The sequence below is a fragment of the Mastacembelus armatus genome, chromosome 5 (genome assembly GCF_900324485.2).
Source record: "Mastacembelus armatus chromosome 5, fMasArm1.2, whole genome shotgun sequence".
In the NCBI taxonomy this organism is placed as follows: Eukaryota; Metazoa; Chordata; class Actinopteri; order Synbranchiformes; family Mastacembelidae; genus Mastacembelus; species Mastacembelus armatus.
Genome location: NC_046637.1, coordinates 6,069,717 through 6,086,660, shown reverse-complemented (window position 1 = coordinate 6,086,660; position 16,944 = coordinate 6,069,717). Strand labels below are relative to the sequence as shown.

Here is a 16,944-nt window from a genome sequence, read left to right as displayed (position 1 = left end):
AGGTGCCATTACAGTTCATACATGCAGAATATACTGATTTATTTCACAAGTACTTAATTTAACGGCATAAACCTTACCTGCATGCTGTTTTACACTGGAAGGATTCATCACCAAAACTCCTTCAGTGTCTGTTAATGAAGTCTGGGTTTTCACCTGGAACTGTTTACTGTATTTTATACATGTATATATGTGTACAAAAGGCTAGTTATCTATTAAATTCCATGTCCTAAGAGTACATTTGCAGAGACGTTTGAGATGTAGAAAGTACCTTAAAACATTATGCATCTTATGCATGACATTGTGCATGTCATTTTGACATGTTGGTTCAGGTAACATAGCCACAACATTTCCCTCATAAACTAAAAGACAACAATCAGGCAGCTCTCAGCTTCAGCACACTGTACTGTCTCCAAATGTCACTGCTTTGAGGAGTTGAAATGAAAATGCTTCTGATGTAAATGATTATAGTGATTTTTCATCAGGTTCGATCTCATGACTTGTCCTTAAAATCCCTCTTGATTACTGCACTTCAGATGGTTGGCTTTGGCCTTTTGTGGCCATCAAAATGTTTATGCGCTCAATATATTTATCAAATTACAGTTTATTAAGTACACCAGGCTAAAGCTAATGCCAACTAATAAAACAGTCTTCCAATAAATCCTCAGGTGACGGTGTTCAGGTTTGTTGAAATTGTTTTAAAGAGGTGGTGGACTTCACTGCATCGTCCTGAATTTTTATTACATTCCAGCAATAAGGAAACCAATATTAAAAGAAAGAAGTTGTTCTGTCATACATTTACATACGTTTATGTAAATGTATGAGCTTATTAAAAACTTGTTCTCTCAGACCATGAAATGTGTAGGGTTTGCATGGCGGGAGCACATTTCCTCTTTGAATTAAAGTGCAGATTTACAGCTCTAGACCTACTTCCAGGACGATGATGTATGGATGAGCACTGAACTACATGCAAACATAAGGGCTTCCTCATTTCCTTTATTGATATTTGGGAAGCAAAGCTGTATATTATGGAGGTCTAGTGATCATTTCCATCTTTAAGCATTGTCTTGTGGATCATGCGTGGATAAATGCAGATGAACGCAGTCAAGCCTGCTGGTTTGTTCGGTAAGCAAGCAAACACCTCAGGGACGGATGAACTAGAGCAGTAAATTGTGTGAAGTGCTCTGGTTGCGCCAAGAGGTGGCGCTGTGGAGATACTGATCATAATCACCCAGACTGTTCTCCCAATGAATGCCTTACCTCACTCTCTACAAATTAAGGGTCTTAATTACGTGTAATTTGTTTCGCACGCTTCATATTAGGATTACATGCTCTGTGTGTTTTAATTTGTTTTATATATTAAACTTATTCAGCTTAATATGCGAGACATGTCGTGTAAATGTTCAAAAATACAGATAATTATTACCGTTGCGGTTAGAGTTTAGATGTAAACTATGACGAGAAGTTGCATTATTGGACTGACATGGTTTTTTTTTGTTTGTTTTTTGTTTTTTCTAAAGTTAGTACCACAGCACACCGGAGGATGGAGCCAGCGCGAGTCTAGAAAAACACCGAGCGTAAAAGGGGCGTTTCGGAGCTTTGTAACATGTCCCCTGGCGGTGCCAGGTGTGTTCGGACCTGTAGCAGATAAACGCTCGCAGATGTCTCTCGGCTCAGTCATCGTGGGCTGGACCTCAAATGCACAAACCGCCTACCGGTGATCTATTTTCAGCCTACCCACAGGTATGAGGGATTTCTCGTTGACGCACCACATTACAGCGACAGACGCTCCACAACCTAACGCCGAGTGAGTAAAACACTGTGTTTACGTTTTGTTTTGAGCACTTGGCACCGGGAGGCTCCTCCAGAGACGAGACAAAACGCTAATATGGTTCCAGAGTAGCAACGAGGAGCGTCAAACCTTGATTGTTCCCCTTTGAGCCACCTCGTCGATATCAACTCTCCTATTTTACGCACAAGGAGCACTTGGAATTATTGCAGCCGAGGCAAGTGTGCGCACGCCAGATCAAAACCCGTGGGATGACAGATCTCAGCGGCAGATCCACGGGTGAAAATCAGCCGTACAAACGTCAGGAAGATGAAATCCCCAGCAGGTCGGGAGAATAAGTCAGGAGGGTTTATCAGGCCGCGTCACTTCGCGCTCATTTAACAGCAGCAAACCGCGGCGACTCAAACCAGTTAGATCGTCAGTTACTCGAAAAGGGATCAACCATGTCCAGAACGCTGAAGAAGAAAAAACACTGGTCTAGTAAAGTGGTGGAGTGCGCGGTGTCATGGGGGAACCTGGGGGACTTCGGCTCTGTGGTGGAGGTCCTGGGAGGAGCAGAGCTGGGACAGTTTCCCTACCTGGGCCAGATGAAGCTGGACGTGCTGGTGTGTCACGTCGGGAAGCTGCCCTACTACGGCGACGTTTTGCTGGAGGTGAACGGGACACCTGTCAGTGGACTTACAAACCGCGACACCCTGGCTGTCATACGCCACTTTCGGGAGCCGATTCGCCTGAAGACCGTCAAGCCAGGTGCGTTCACTGCTTAGTGTGTTCACCGCTGCTGTCACCTGAGCTCACACACACACACGCACACACGCACACACACACACACACACACACACACACACGACTATAGGAATAAACAGAAACACTTCATACCTATTACTCAGAGCTGCATATGAATATCACAAGGCAAACATCTTACAAGTAAAAAACATATTTCAAACGCAGGAAAACATTAAGTTCCAGCCCTGTGTCTGAAGAATCATGAGGGTTATACAGCAACATCTGCCTGTCAGCTAAAGTTGACTAAACACTGGCAAAACAGAATCAAAACAGGGATAATTTGAGTTGAGCTCTGTTCATCCATCAGTAACGTTACATCCTTGAAGACAAGGACATCCCACCCTGCTACAGAGAACCTCCTCCTTCTCCTAACATCTAACTGCTCAATTCTCCCACCACTTCCTCAGGAAGATCGAACAGTGATAATGGTAATAATGGCATGTAGCCCAGTTGGCGCCTTCTAGACTAAGTGCACTTACATGCATAAAAATAAGGCCAAATTGCATCCTCCATTATTCAGGCTACTCCGCTGCCCATTGGCCACAGCAGATAGAGTGGTTAGCTGTGTTGCATCCCATGTCCCACCATTCCACATCCAGCTCTCCTAGGACACTAACATCCAAACACACTGATGATGAGGTCTAACAGCTGTGATGGCTTCGCGATGCTGCTGGTCCTGAGCCAACCTGAGATACTCAGGTTAAAGGTTTTGGTGAGAGGTTAAAGTGAGAGTTGTGTGTTTGTGGGTGATGGAGATAGCTTACTTTGGAATGTGTTAACAACAACTGAGACTGTTCAAAAGGTTACATCAGCAGCAGCTGAGTCCCAGGGTCCCAGACCAGGATCCCTGAAGATCAGCTGTATTTCTGCACATGCGTACCATGGTGCATGTCTATGTGCGTGTCTGTGTAATCTCTCCTAGGAGTTTTCCATATTTTTTTTTTTTTTTTATATCTTTTATAAGAAAACAACATGAAGGCGGAAAGATTTATTTTTTTAGATTTATGAGTTCTGTGCCTATTAGTGTGTTCACATGAAGGTGTGTGTGTGTGTGTGTGTGTGTGTGTGTGTGTGTGTGTGTGTGTGTGTGTGTGTGTGTATGTGTATGTGTATGTCATGGCTCTGCACTCCCAGAGCTCCTAACACCATGCTCTCTGCCCCACTAACCAAGGATGATTAATAAAACTAGGGAGAGAGGGAGAGGGAGAGAGACACAAGGAAACAGAGGCAGAGAGAGAAGCACAGGCAGAGACTTAAAGAGAGAGGGGGAGCAAAGCGGCTCTGCCTTTGGTTTGAGGCCCGACTCCCACATGAGACTGTTTTTTTTTTTTCTTTTTGTTTTTTTTCTCATTAAAGAACAGTGGAGTAATAGGTGGCAAAAGATGGCAAAAATCCTCATCAGCTATTCACTATTCAGTATCCTTACCCGTTTGGCCTAGATGTCCTTATTCTGTTTCAGTCATTTGTAAGTTTGCAACCAACACTGTTTGGCTTTTTAATGTGCTGTTGGAAAAAAGGCCTCACAAACTCCCCGAGACATCAGCATACAGATTGGGTTGTTATATTGTATGATTATGCATTGTGCATGTTGGCACGTTTGCACTGTGTGTGTATGCATTCCTGTGCACAAGCCTCATGTTTAATTCACGTATCTTGCATAATTGAGTTAGCGAGTGGATTTTCTCCACTCTGATGGAGGTAGCAGGCCTAGGGGATCAGCTGTTACTAGGAAGCCCAGGCAGCTGCTATGACAGGGCGGTGGCCAGCAGCGACCGATGGGCTCTTTGGGACTTTCAGATGTTCCCCTGTGCTCTTCCCAACATCCTCTTGTGTTCTGCTGGTGGGTTTCCTGTGCTGCTGCTGACAGCTAGGGTGGAGCTAAGAGGGAAGATATAGTGTGCAGAGATAGGGATTTTGGGGTGAGGATGGAGAGAAAAAAGATGCAAATGCTGGTCTCTGTGGATGTTATTATCTATCTCAACCGTTGATTGAAAAGGAATGTGAGCTGAAGACGTTATTCAGAGACTTCAGTTACTTTTTCATAGTGGCTTCTGGTACATCATATATTCTCCATGTGCTGCCAAGGGGCTTCTCTCACATACATGCCTTTCCACATGCATTCTCTTTTACTGCTTTGAAATGAAGAAGATCAAAATAAATCTCTGCCAAGACTTCACAATATACCATGAGTTGGATGTGCCCCTTAGCCTGGTATCCTTCATTAAGCTCAGAGATGCCTCTATTAAAAGCTCTTGGTACAGGAATCTATTTCTGCCGGTACCCCCAGCTAAGGATCGGAAAGGATGCCTGATGAAAAGCTCCATGAATGACATCCCAGAATTTCTTTTCCGCTGTTATTTTCTGCTGTGCCTAATATATGATGGCAATATCAGTCACTGTGCAATCAAAACATATGCACAGCCTGTAGCCATTTATATGCAACTGAATGAACTCTGACTTCAATTAATAAGTTAATTTTGCAGTACAAACTAGAGTTAGTGCAACAAACTTTCATTTGTCTTTGAGGTGACTAATGTTAATTTGTGAACATATGAAATGTGTATACAAGTCCTCTTTTTAAAATGCTTCTACAGCTCTGTGTCTTAGGCATTTGGAATTGGTGTTATGATAGTTGTCAGATGAAACAATCACCAGATTGTAGACATGTTAGTGACATTTCTGGGGTGTGGCAGCAACAGCATTATGATTGAAGGAAGATAATCACTTCTATCTGTTTTGTCACTTAGTATTTATGGATAGCCACTTTTTAATGGCTTTATGATTGTATTTGAATTTTGACATGAAATTACATAATTGAGCCTGAAAGAAGCAACTGGATTCTGTGGTTGATTTAAAAAGTGTGTTGTGCACTGTAACTCATATTTAGAGTCACCTGCTGCCTTGCAAACATCAGCATATTTTCCGTTATCTGCTGATCAGCCCAATAGAGCAGAATACACAGTGACATGAACCCCTAAGCCCCTGTATCAAATGGCAATAGTGAGCATGGGTTAATCGTATTAATGCACTTCTCATATGAGGAAGTGCCTCTCAATGGAATCATCCTCTTGACAGGCAGTGTTTTGTCACTGCAAAGCGATTTGCAGTCCGCTGCAAAAAAATGGGGCTTGTGAGTAAGAGTGAGGGACTACAGCAGCCCAGAGAGACTGGTCAAATAACCAGGGACATCTGTGCTCGCCTTAGAGATGTTTCTGACAATCAGCTGTGTGAAGCAAGAGAGCCATCATGTACACGACCCCTTTGGCACAGAACTCATAACAAAGTAATTTAAAGCTGAATGAGCTCTTTTTTTTAAGCGAGTTTAAAGTGATTATGAGTGTTTTATGTAGATTAAATAAAACGTTGGCTTTGTTTTGTTTTGCTAAGATCTGCGTAAGCTTGGGCATGGATCCTGCTGATTATTGGATTATTGACTGTTGATGCGTCTGTAGCTAAGAACCTCTTTGTGATTTTAATTGCAGTGTTACCTACTATGCATAATGCTGTATGTAGCAGACGAGTGTCGTGATGGTGCTTCCTATGCCAGATGTTTCTTAGAAAAAACATTCCTAAACCTATTGGTGACAACTGGTCTATAAATCTGAATGAAGAGACATGTCGATAAAATCATTACTGTGCACAAAGTGTAAGTTGTGGTGAAATCTGGTTTGTCTCAATGATATTTTAAAATGTAGGTAACAGAATAAAAAAAAGAAACTTGTAAAACTTCTACCAGACATTTGTATAAAATATAACCATAATACTTATGCTGCTGCTGTTTTTACTGAAACACCACAGTGCTGATATGCCTCTATGGACAACAAAACCAGTGTTTTTGAATATTTCAGCTCATTAACTGCAAATATGTGTACTCTATTCTACTGCTGACCTTTTTCTGAAGCACACTATAGTGTTTCAGGTTGCCAAATAAGTTTTTCCTACCTTCAAGGCTTCCAGTGTCTTCAGTTCATTTCACTACAATGTGAAAAGCACCCAGGAGAAACTTTCATTTAGGTACTCCATCACAGCGGATATCATATCTGCTTTTATTGTTGCACTACTTATCATTGTCTGGTAATATCATGTAGTTTTTTTTTCACACAACTGCATTTCCACATGATGACAACACAACTTAACAACCGTAAAAGCAAACATGAATTTCTCACTGATGAATCATTTTACCCAAGTATGTTTTTATGTTCGTTCTGTTCTGAAATGCCTGCGTGGAAATGTGTGAACAGGGGCAGCACGGTAGATGAGTGGTTAGCACTGTTGCCTCACAGCAAGTAGGTTTCTGGCTCAAAACCTGGCAGGGGACTTTCTGTGTGTGGAGTTTGCATGTGCTTGCGTTGGTTTTCTCCAGGCACTCCGGTTTCCTCCCACAGTCCAAAAACATGTTTGTCAGGTTGATTGGTGACTCTAAATAAGAGAGAATGTGTGAGGTTGTGTGTCTCTATGTGGCCCTGTGATGGTCTGGTGACCTGTCCAGGGTGTACCCCTGCCTTTCACCCAAAGAGAGCTGGGATAGGCTCCAGCAGATCCCTGTGAGCCTAATTAGGGATAAGATAATGCAAGGATGGAAATGTGTGAACATAAACTTAGAATATAAAAAACTGTTTTTTGGGCAGTAACATAAGGTTTATGTTAGGTCTACTGTTGGAATGGCTTGGACAAAACCTTTCAATTTTATTCAGAGTTTGCTTACTATATTTTTTACAGAGCCTTCATATGTATCAAACATTCCTCTGGTTTTCTCATGGAGGTGGATCTGTTGATTGTTGCTATGGTCTTTTTAAAGCAGTGATTCCCACTCAAACATGTACTTCAGGGAGCACTTCTGCAGTTGCTAGAAGGTACGTGGAAATGTGTGGGTGTAGCTCAGCTAACTTACAAATTGACATTATGATTTAATAAAATCGATCCACGTGTATTGTGTTCAGCATAAATGTAGTTGGGCAACAAATGTATACAGGTCACTATAAAATAATAAAATCAAATAAAAAAATAAAATACTATATGTCCCACTGTGAGCTGTGACTGGGAGTGTATGAAAACCTGCTGTAGTTAAGAGAGCAGAGCAGTTTGAACTGACAGCTAAAGCAATGGATAAACAGATCAAATATCAAGTGGTTGTGAGTCAGTGTATCACCAAAGTCGGATTCAACACTGTTGTTTAGTTATGTCACTTTGGACCAAAGTTATTAACTGACTGGAGGAGGAAAAAAGGGCATTTCACAGAACTACTCATCTAAAAATATTGTATTACTGCCCACTTATATTTTTAATGGTGTTTAAAAAAACTCCATGTGTTAATCTTAGCAGGTGCTGATGAGCTGACAGAACTAACCCCTGCCAATGTTTGAGATACAAAGCACAGCAGCAAACAGTTGATCACAAGCCCTCCTGTTTTGTTAACACCAGCAGGCCGCTGGCATGTCACCACATTCATCAACCAGCGTGGGTTTATTCACACTGCACAGGGACCACTTGAATAAGATTGTCAGACAGTAAGTGTAAGACGGTTGCCAGAGCACCAGAGTATGACAATTAGCAGGAGTGTTGTTCCATCGCTGAATATTCGTAACCTTCTAACCTCCGCTCATTAATGTCGTACTTTCACTGGTGTGTCTCTCTCAGCTCCTTCGTCTCTTCTCTGTGTGGAACACTGATGTATTACTTTGCCAGTAGTTTTTGTTAAGGGGATTTTGAACTTCTGTTAAATATAATATTTAATCAATGCGATGTGGTTGGATCACATAGTTATTGTAGCAGCAGCATTATGTAAGTCCCTTATCCAGGGATTAGTTTTATGTCATTATAATTGTGTTTTTATGATGATTATTTTTTTTATATGACATAGTAATATAAAAATATCAGCACCTCCCATTTGCTAATATTTGTATTAGGTTCTAATAGGTGGAGAGAGAGAATAGGTATTTTCCCTGCATTTTTGTTTAATTCTTTTCTGTCTGGTTGTCCTTTTGCTATATCATCCTACAAAGCATTTTGTTGATATACAGCTTGTTTGTCCTCTGTGACTCTCATCAAGCATCTCCAGTATGTGCCCAAGGCAGCTGTCAGCCTTGTACAGACGTGCTGCTAGCTTACCTCACACACACACACACACACAGAGACCGAGACCGAGACCGAGACCAGATAGAGAGAGAAAGAAATATAAATAAATATTGAAACCTAAAATCATATTTTTCCTAAAAACCTGGCTGACAAAAACTTTCTGGGAATTTTTTTTTTTGACCAGATACGATGAAGAAATTGTTTAAAATGTGGTGCTTGTGAAGGGATGTCCAACATAAAATGATTAACAAAGATGAAGAAATTCAAGTAGATTCATATTCAGGCAACTGAGGTGGTTATATAGGGATGGTAATAAAGAGCAAATTTGGCCAATAGGTTGCTCTTCATCAGAAACAACTTGTACTTTAATAAATAAAGACATCAGGACTCAATAGTTGGATTAATGGCCTGTTTTCTTGCATTACAACATTGCACCATTTTTCTAACAAAGCAATTGAAAAACATAGCTGCCAACATCCCATAGCAGCATAGTTTAGAGCCCCTCTCATGCCTTGCAGTGCGTCAGTGGGGGTGCAGAATGGGGGAGCTGGTGGGGGAAGGAGGTGTAATGCAAATACAAAACAAACAAGTGTAAAGTTTCTCCCAATCCTACTCCAAGTCTTCAATAATTCATCTATACTACAGCCAGATACTGTGTGTGTGTGTGTGTGTGTGTGTGTGTGTGTGTGTGTGTGTGTGTGTGTGTGTGTGTGTGTGTGTGTGTGTGTGTGTGTGTGTGTGTGTGTGTGTGTGTGTGTGTGTGTGTGTGTGTGTGTGTGTGTGTGTGTGTGCGTGGTTGTGTCAGCACCTTTTACTCTGAATCAATTCTTGTGTGGACATTTTGGCTGGTTTTTGAGGGGTAACAACTGGTTTTAGGGTTAGGGACAGAATTAGGTTTCGGTAAGGGTTAGGCATTTAGTTGTGATGATTAGGGTTAGGGTCTAGGGAATGCATTATTTCCAAGTGTCCTTGAAACTATAGTGAGACATGACTGTGTGTGTGTGTGTGTGTGTGTACGCGTGCGTGTGTGTCTGTGTGCTGGTATCCAAGTCAAGCAGCACGCTACAATCGAAAAGCATAGCATGACTCCCAGTCCCCAGCACTCTCTCATTATTCCCACTTTAATCAAATTGCTGCTGCTCTTGTCACACACTCCACCAGCACCTGCAGCTGTCACAATGTAAACAGCATGCTTGATGGCAACTTCCAGTTGGAAATGTACAGTTTGAGATTGATGGTAACTGTGTTTCATTATGATTGCAATGTAGATGGGAAATGTATATACAGTTTTGCTTTATGGATGTTGGTTAGGCTTGTATTCAGTGATATATAGGTGGGTAAAATAGCTGGTACACCATCATGTCAACATATTACAAACCACAATAAGAATTAATAACTGCCTTTGTAGTTAATGGATAAGCATTACTGTATTTTTTTTATCACACATCGCCTTTTTATTATCAAGTCAATTTGACACTAAGTATCTGTTAATGTTAAATCTCACCAATCAAAATCTCCGCTACAAGAAGGAAGCCCGTTATAGGAAGGGGCATCGGCAACATTAGAGTATTATCAGTAACTGCATTTTCTGCGGTAGCTTAAAAAAGCATCGGTCATAAAGCTTTAAAGCATACAAATAGCATTTGAGTGTTTACAGAATGTAGAATTTCCTGTGGGATATGTTTGTCAGTGGGAGGTTCTGGGGGATTTCAGCTTCTCAGTGCCTTCAGTCCCTATTCCAATTAAAGACCCTGTTGTTGTCCTAAATGCTTGTTAATGCTCACGCTGTGATATAATGACTAATTCTAAACCTGGCCCTGTAAATATTCATTTATTAGAGGGTCAAAAAATAATTTTTACAATTTTGTGGTATTTAGGGCTATAACAGTGGAGGCAAATTTGCAGTTGGGGGTGGGTTTCACTGCCAACTGAACAAACAAGGAATAATGGGTATTGAAAGTGGTTATTTTTGCTTGACCCGAATGCTATTTGGCCTCATTACCCACTGTTCCTTTGCCCTGCTTTGTCTGAAAAATCTGCTTTTCTCTGCTCCTATCAGCCTACTAGTACGCCTCTGACATATCTGGCTATTTACTATTTATGTTTTATATTTGTGTATATATACATATATAGTAGTGTAACTGTCCAGATATTTGTCATGCAGCTCTTATATCTTGTAGAATCATGAAAAATTGTTTTTTGTTTTTTACCCTGGAACCTGCAGAAACCACTAAATATGTAATTGTTAAAATAGGATCATAGCAGAAGCTCAGAATTCTCTGAAATATGTTTATATGTGATATATATATACCATCCAGAAAAAGTCCCAAGTGTAATTTCTTTTTTTTTTTTTTTTCCTGAGACACACAGAGTGCATCATTCACATCCTGCCAATGTGCAACTGAGGTGTGGAGAAAAAAACGAAATAAAGGACTGGATATGAGTGTTTGTCGTGTTTTAGTTGAGCATCGTCTCTGTCAGCGACTGACAGCAGATTGGAGGGGACGGCTGGTGAGTAGTCACTCCTCGGTCTGAGAGCCTTGTTTATTTTACCAGAGGCACAGCAGCCATACGGTGGCTGACTGACCCAGCACTGTCATGAAGGACGTTATCTTTATGGAACAATGATTGCTACACAGCATCATCCCTCCACCCTGTTCAGCTGCATTCACTGATTGCACACTTGGCCAGCATTTTATGTCCTGCTTTCCTATTATCCAGATGTGCATTATCCTCCAACTGGTGTTTATCACTGCAAGATAGGGGCTCAGGTCACCTCTAGACAGCTCACAGGTAATGGGCCTTGACATCTGAATTAGTCTGCTCTTTCAAAGGATGATTAGCAAGCAGCTTAGCATTCTGGGGGGAAGGTGATAGGCAGGCATAAGCAGGCAGGGGTGATGGGCCGGTGGGGCGCTGTCTCTGTGGTTCGTGATGGGAGGCTTGCCAGTAATACAGCTCATCATGAAGTGGTCACGGTGTGGTTTTGCAGATGGCAGAGGGTGGGATGGAGTGGGTGACTGGGACTAGTGCGATTATGCATTTGCACTGGTGATTTAGACACTTGAACTATCTAATATTCATTAGCTGATACTACAGTATTAAGAGTGAACCAAGCTGCTGCCCTAATAAACTTTATGAATAGCAAAGCATTGCATACCAAAATCCTTTTCCTGTCTCTGTGTCTTGGCTGTGTGACTGGCTGGCCCAGCTGTTCCACTCATCCCTTCCCCAGCTCTTTTATTATTCCTTGGCTGTGTGATTCGCTGTGTGCTTGTGGCGGCAGGGGAACGGCTGGCTTTGTAGAATCTTAATAGTGGTGAAATAACGCCAAGCTTTCCATTCGCTGCTTGCTGCAGGCGTGTGACTGAATGCCAATGAGACATTAGGGTTGAGACAGGAGGGATCAGGCCAGGTCGTGACAGGCAGGATCTGAGTGGCTGTAGAGCCCTTTACCAGGTGAGGAGTGCATGTCTGCTCCCAGAGGCTGCACAGTAAGAGGCGCTCTGTGTTTCAGGGTTATCTCAGAGCACCTAATCGTCAGGATGCGCCCTCTCTTGCGCGTCTCTGACTTTGACTTTGTGGTGCTTTCTCAGAAACTGAGACTGTGAGATTAGACCTGTTATATTGTGATTCAGTAATGATACAGTGATAAATGACATTGAAACTGAGGGCACAGCTCTCTTCTCTTTTCCTTTCATCTCTTTTTTTGAGATGATATCATTTGCATTTTTCCTTTTGGTCAGACATATTTTTCTTATTTTGTGTGTTAGACAGTATGTGATGACATTTGCCTTTTTCTGTTGAAAATACATGAATCTTATATTTTATTTAAAAGTAACACCATATTGCAGTTTCTGTTTGAATATAATCTCCTCCCATTTGGTTATCACAGCAAATAATTTATTATTACCTCTATATAATTTTATGATGACTGAATAAAAAATACATCAGTGAAGCCGGTGTTATCAAAGTGCTGTGGTAATGCAAAATAACTTTTTCATAGCTCACACTATATATTGCCCAGCCTTGCTGCTTGGTCTCCCATTGCGCTGTGGATGTGCATTTTATATCACATCAGCAGTGTGTCTCTTTAATTCTGTGGGTGACAGACAACACAAGCCATTAAAAACAAAACAGAAGCTGCTAATGTAGCCTGTTATAAATGGAGAGCTGTGCTACTTCAGTTCATCTTGTGCACATAGTCATGTCATTCTGTGGTTGTGAGGACAGTTATTAACATAATGCATTGCCTAACTTCTTACCCAGACCTCAGCCATCACAACCAAATTCTTAACTCCAAACATTTCCTTAACACCAGTCTAAAGTTTAACCTTAATCCTAAAGTCTTAAGCCTCAAACAACGCTGTAATGTTGTGAGAGCATGCCAAAATGTTCTCACAGCAATGGGATTCAACCTAAATTTGTTCACACAACCATAGAAAGACATGTACACACATCAGCACATTAATCTGTCTCTTTCTCAGCACGCACATGGTTCTCCACATGACACAGATGTTGCTAACAGTGGGATGGAGTGATGGGTGGATGCAGACGCTCCAGTCACCCAGTCACTACCTAATCTGATTACAGACGGCTTCACACAGTCGTCCCGACTGATGAAGGGCAGGCATCGGGGAAGGGACAGATGGATGAGCCATGGTTGTTAACAGCTGTGATTAACTCCATTGTGTAATACAGTTGTGATGCTGAGAAAGAGGAAGCATGTGATATTCCCCTGCATTATACTGCATTGTAATGGCTATTATCACCAGCACTATATATTCACAGGAATTCATCCTGTGCTAATATTTTATAGAAATCACACTTGCTTCTGTGTCTGCTTTTGCTTTACATCCAAATATGTGGTCAAGTCCTAAAGCTTACAGTGGTTTCAATCTGTCATGACTTTTCTCTTAATACTTTAAACTCAGCATTACTGAGCCACATTTCCTGTAACTCACCCGTCCAATATAGTGCATTTGGAAACAGCTGATTTATAATGTTAACGGTCCGTCACAGCAATAAGAATGAGGTGTGTATGCGATGATATTGTTCATAGCACATGCTTCATAATTAATTCAAGCAAACAAAATCAAGAAACAGAATGGCAAAGAGTAACAACCAAAGTTGAATGGTGGCAGCTGGTGCTGGCAGAGGTCAGGGCAGGGTGCAGAGAACCAATATGCAACAAATGTACTGAAGGGAGAAGATTTTTGGCTATTTTCTCTAATAGATATCTTTACAATGTAAATCACATATTTAGGAATCAACTAGTAGGTTACTACAGCATAGAGATTCAAACAATTCATAAATACATTTAGTTTGTATTGGCAGTTTGTGGTCGTATCTTAAATTGTGTGCTTTTATACTCCTGACATACTGTGGCTGCAACACAGATCAATCACTTCAGTGCTGTCTTTTTAAAAGCTAACAACGCTCTGCCTGCTTTTACCCTGCTCTGCTATAACACAGTTCACATGCCAACAGTTCAATCACGTTATCGGCTCTTTTGAGTAAATAAATGTTTCAGCTTTAAACTTGCTGTAAGCCAGAAGCAGGATTTTCCTGTTCTGCTGTTGGCAACTTGGAGCCACAGTGTCTCTTCCCAACGGCTTTTTTTCTCTTGAAAATGGAGATGCCAGGAAATACTGCTACACCTCATCAAGTTACAAATATTTGCTGCTCATACTAACGTACATAATGCGAGTCAGTGTCTCAGCTTCGTTCAGTCGGTGCTTCCATGCTTGGCAGCATCACTTAGCTAAAGTAACTAGTTTGGTAGCTGGTTGTTTTATTGGCTATACAAACCTCCTGTGGGCAATGCTGCTGCTTTCTGTAACCATTGGTCTTATTCTGCTGCTAGTGATGTGAAGCCAATTTGCATAGGCAACTGTTCATTTTAAGTCAGATTTCTCTGCAGGTTGCTGTTGTTTTATGGTGGGCGTGATTGTCTTGGACTGTCGGCACCAGAGCCGCTTCCTAAAAAGATGAATTTATAACTCTACCGTGATTTTTTTTTTTTTTTTTTTTCTGATTTAAGGTCAGTTCCCTGCAGTGTGTTTAAAATGCTGTGTTAAACTGTGATTCATTTCTTATGTATAACATGTTCATTCTTTATTAGTCCGTTATAGTGATGAGCTTTTTTTTTTTCCCTCAGTTAAATGATTTGAAATTAAAATTCGTCTCATGAAGTGAAGTTTAAGTTGAGGTGATATAACGATAAAGTTTCCCCACATCACTTATTTCTTCAGAACATGACGACAGCAGGTAGCAAACAAAAATATTATAGTCATTACCATTTCTCTACTTGAGGATGGTGAAAGCTTTCTTACCGTGCTTAAGCTTTAAAGGCTGTCAGCAACATTGAATCCAGGGACTCAGTCTATCCCAAGCTCCACATTTCTGACTAATTTAGACTCATAAATATGAAGGAAGCTTTCCCAAAGTGGCCTTTGTAAATAATGATATAACAGTGACTAAGCCTACGCATGTCCAGATAATCAGACTTGTCTCAGCATGCTAGATACAATCATGAGTCAAGTATTTACATTTTTTGTAAATTGTCTCTCAACGCACCAAAATAAACAAAAGGCTGATGGAGAAAAAAAAAAAAAAAAACCTAGAGTTTTTATTTTATTTGTTTCTAGACTCAACATAAAATAAATCAACATAAAAGTTTGCTTCCAAGGTAAAACCTCTTTGAAAAGTTTCCATATTGTGGATTAAAAGAGACAGTAATCAATTAAAATCCAGTTTGACACCAGGCTGCTACTGCTTCCCTTTTGTGCACCTACAATATGTGAGCGCTTTGAAGATTTGTTTCTCCCACTGAAATACAACTTTCATCTGAATTTCAAACAAGCTTGAGATCATATAGCTGAATTTGCACTAAATATAAAAAATGTCAGTGGTGTATATAGTCAGTGTGAATGCAGACAGCACATGACAGAATCACCTGTCTCTAAATTAAAACATGTCTGTGCTCATATGAGCTGGTATTGCTGACAATCCTTTATCCTGCCTGAGCTGCAAAGTGGCTCATAAAATTTAACAATCAAACACTCTCCTTTGTCAACTTTCCTTCCATTGTTCAAGGACTTGCTGTTCTCTGCTCTGCTGCACTTTGGTCTGTGCCTGCAATTTCATACGCGACGGCAGTGATGCGTTCTCAAATTGTGGGTTTACCTCTGAAATTTTGATACAGATCTATTCACTCAGTTTCCTTTCTCTGTCTGACCTCATGTTAGCTGTACAAGTGGAGGTGTGTTTATACCGGTGTTAGTGGTTTACCGAAGAGTTAAGTTGTCTTGCATCAGAGCTGAACTAAATTTAAAAGCCAACAAAGAACCTGGAATTATTTTCTTCATATAATAACTTTTTTTTTTTTTAATTGCCAGTCAAAACTTTCTAATTTCCTTTGCCCAACCAACAGTCCACAATGAATTTGAACTAATCAATTAATGGTCTAATTGTTGTTCTTCTTCTGAAGGCTGAACTTCTTGAAACCGATAAAATAGTTTTTCTACAGTTTCAACAGATTTGTTTTCAGAGCTGTGCTTTGATGCTTTGGGCCAGATGATGCAGAGTGGCATCATGATCTCTCCCCTGATTCATTACAGACTGAGCCAGTTTGTGTTTTGACATGGCTGACTCTGACCCCGAGCCCCAGTCTGTCTGGATGGCTGCTTTTATATTTGGCTGGGCAGCCCTGCTATTGGCATTTATGCACATATGAACTTACCTACAACCAAATCCAAAAAGACACACTCACATGAGCATATACAAACACACATGCACAAAGCTGCTGGGTGAGACTAGGTGAAGGTGGAAGTCTATAAAAGGTGTTCCAGACATCCGTCATGTTGAGGTTTATTTCCAGGTCATTTGTGTAGGATGATAGGTGTTTATACTTTTAAATTAGCATCAACGTCTAACAGTGGCAATATTCATTTTGTTCTGATGTCAGTGACTGTGGTTGTCTGCAGCTTGACATTTGAGCAGTTAATAAAAAAGGATTTCTCTGGGTAGACTAATGCTGAGGCAACACTTCTAAAAGTTAATTTAAAATATGGATGATGAAAATGACATTTTTAGCTCCCTCCAATATTGTGAAATTAATGTTCATACTCATTCTTTCCTTGTTTGGTGCTGTCATTTTCAATAATACATAGAAATACTTATGAGGATACATTTTAGCACGTATTAAATTAAGGGAAATAGAATCTTGCATGTTAGTGAAATACGAATTATAGACTCTCCTCTTTATTGTGTTTTACACTCCATATGATATCCAA

The 16,944-nt window shown here is 40.7% G+C and overlaps 1 protein-coding gene across 2 annotated transcripts in view; it reads left to right on the top strand.

Annotated features, from left to right (window-relative positions):
* Nucleotides 1–1,670: 1,670 nt before the first annotated feature.
* The window catches only part of magi3b (membrane associated guanylate kinase, WW and PDZ domain containing 3b), a 109,896-nt gene continuing 94,622 nt past the window's right edge, over nt 1,671–16,944 (top strand). For both annotated transcript variants that reach the window (XM_026307571.1, XM_026307572.1), the window contains exon 1: nt 1,671–2,536. In XM_026307571.1, the coding sequence (XP_026163356.1) occupies nt 2,230–2,536 (307 nt within the window). In that variant the 5' untranslated portion in view covers nt 1,671–2,229. The remainder of the gene's footprint in view (nt 2,537–16,944) is intronic.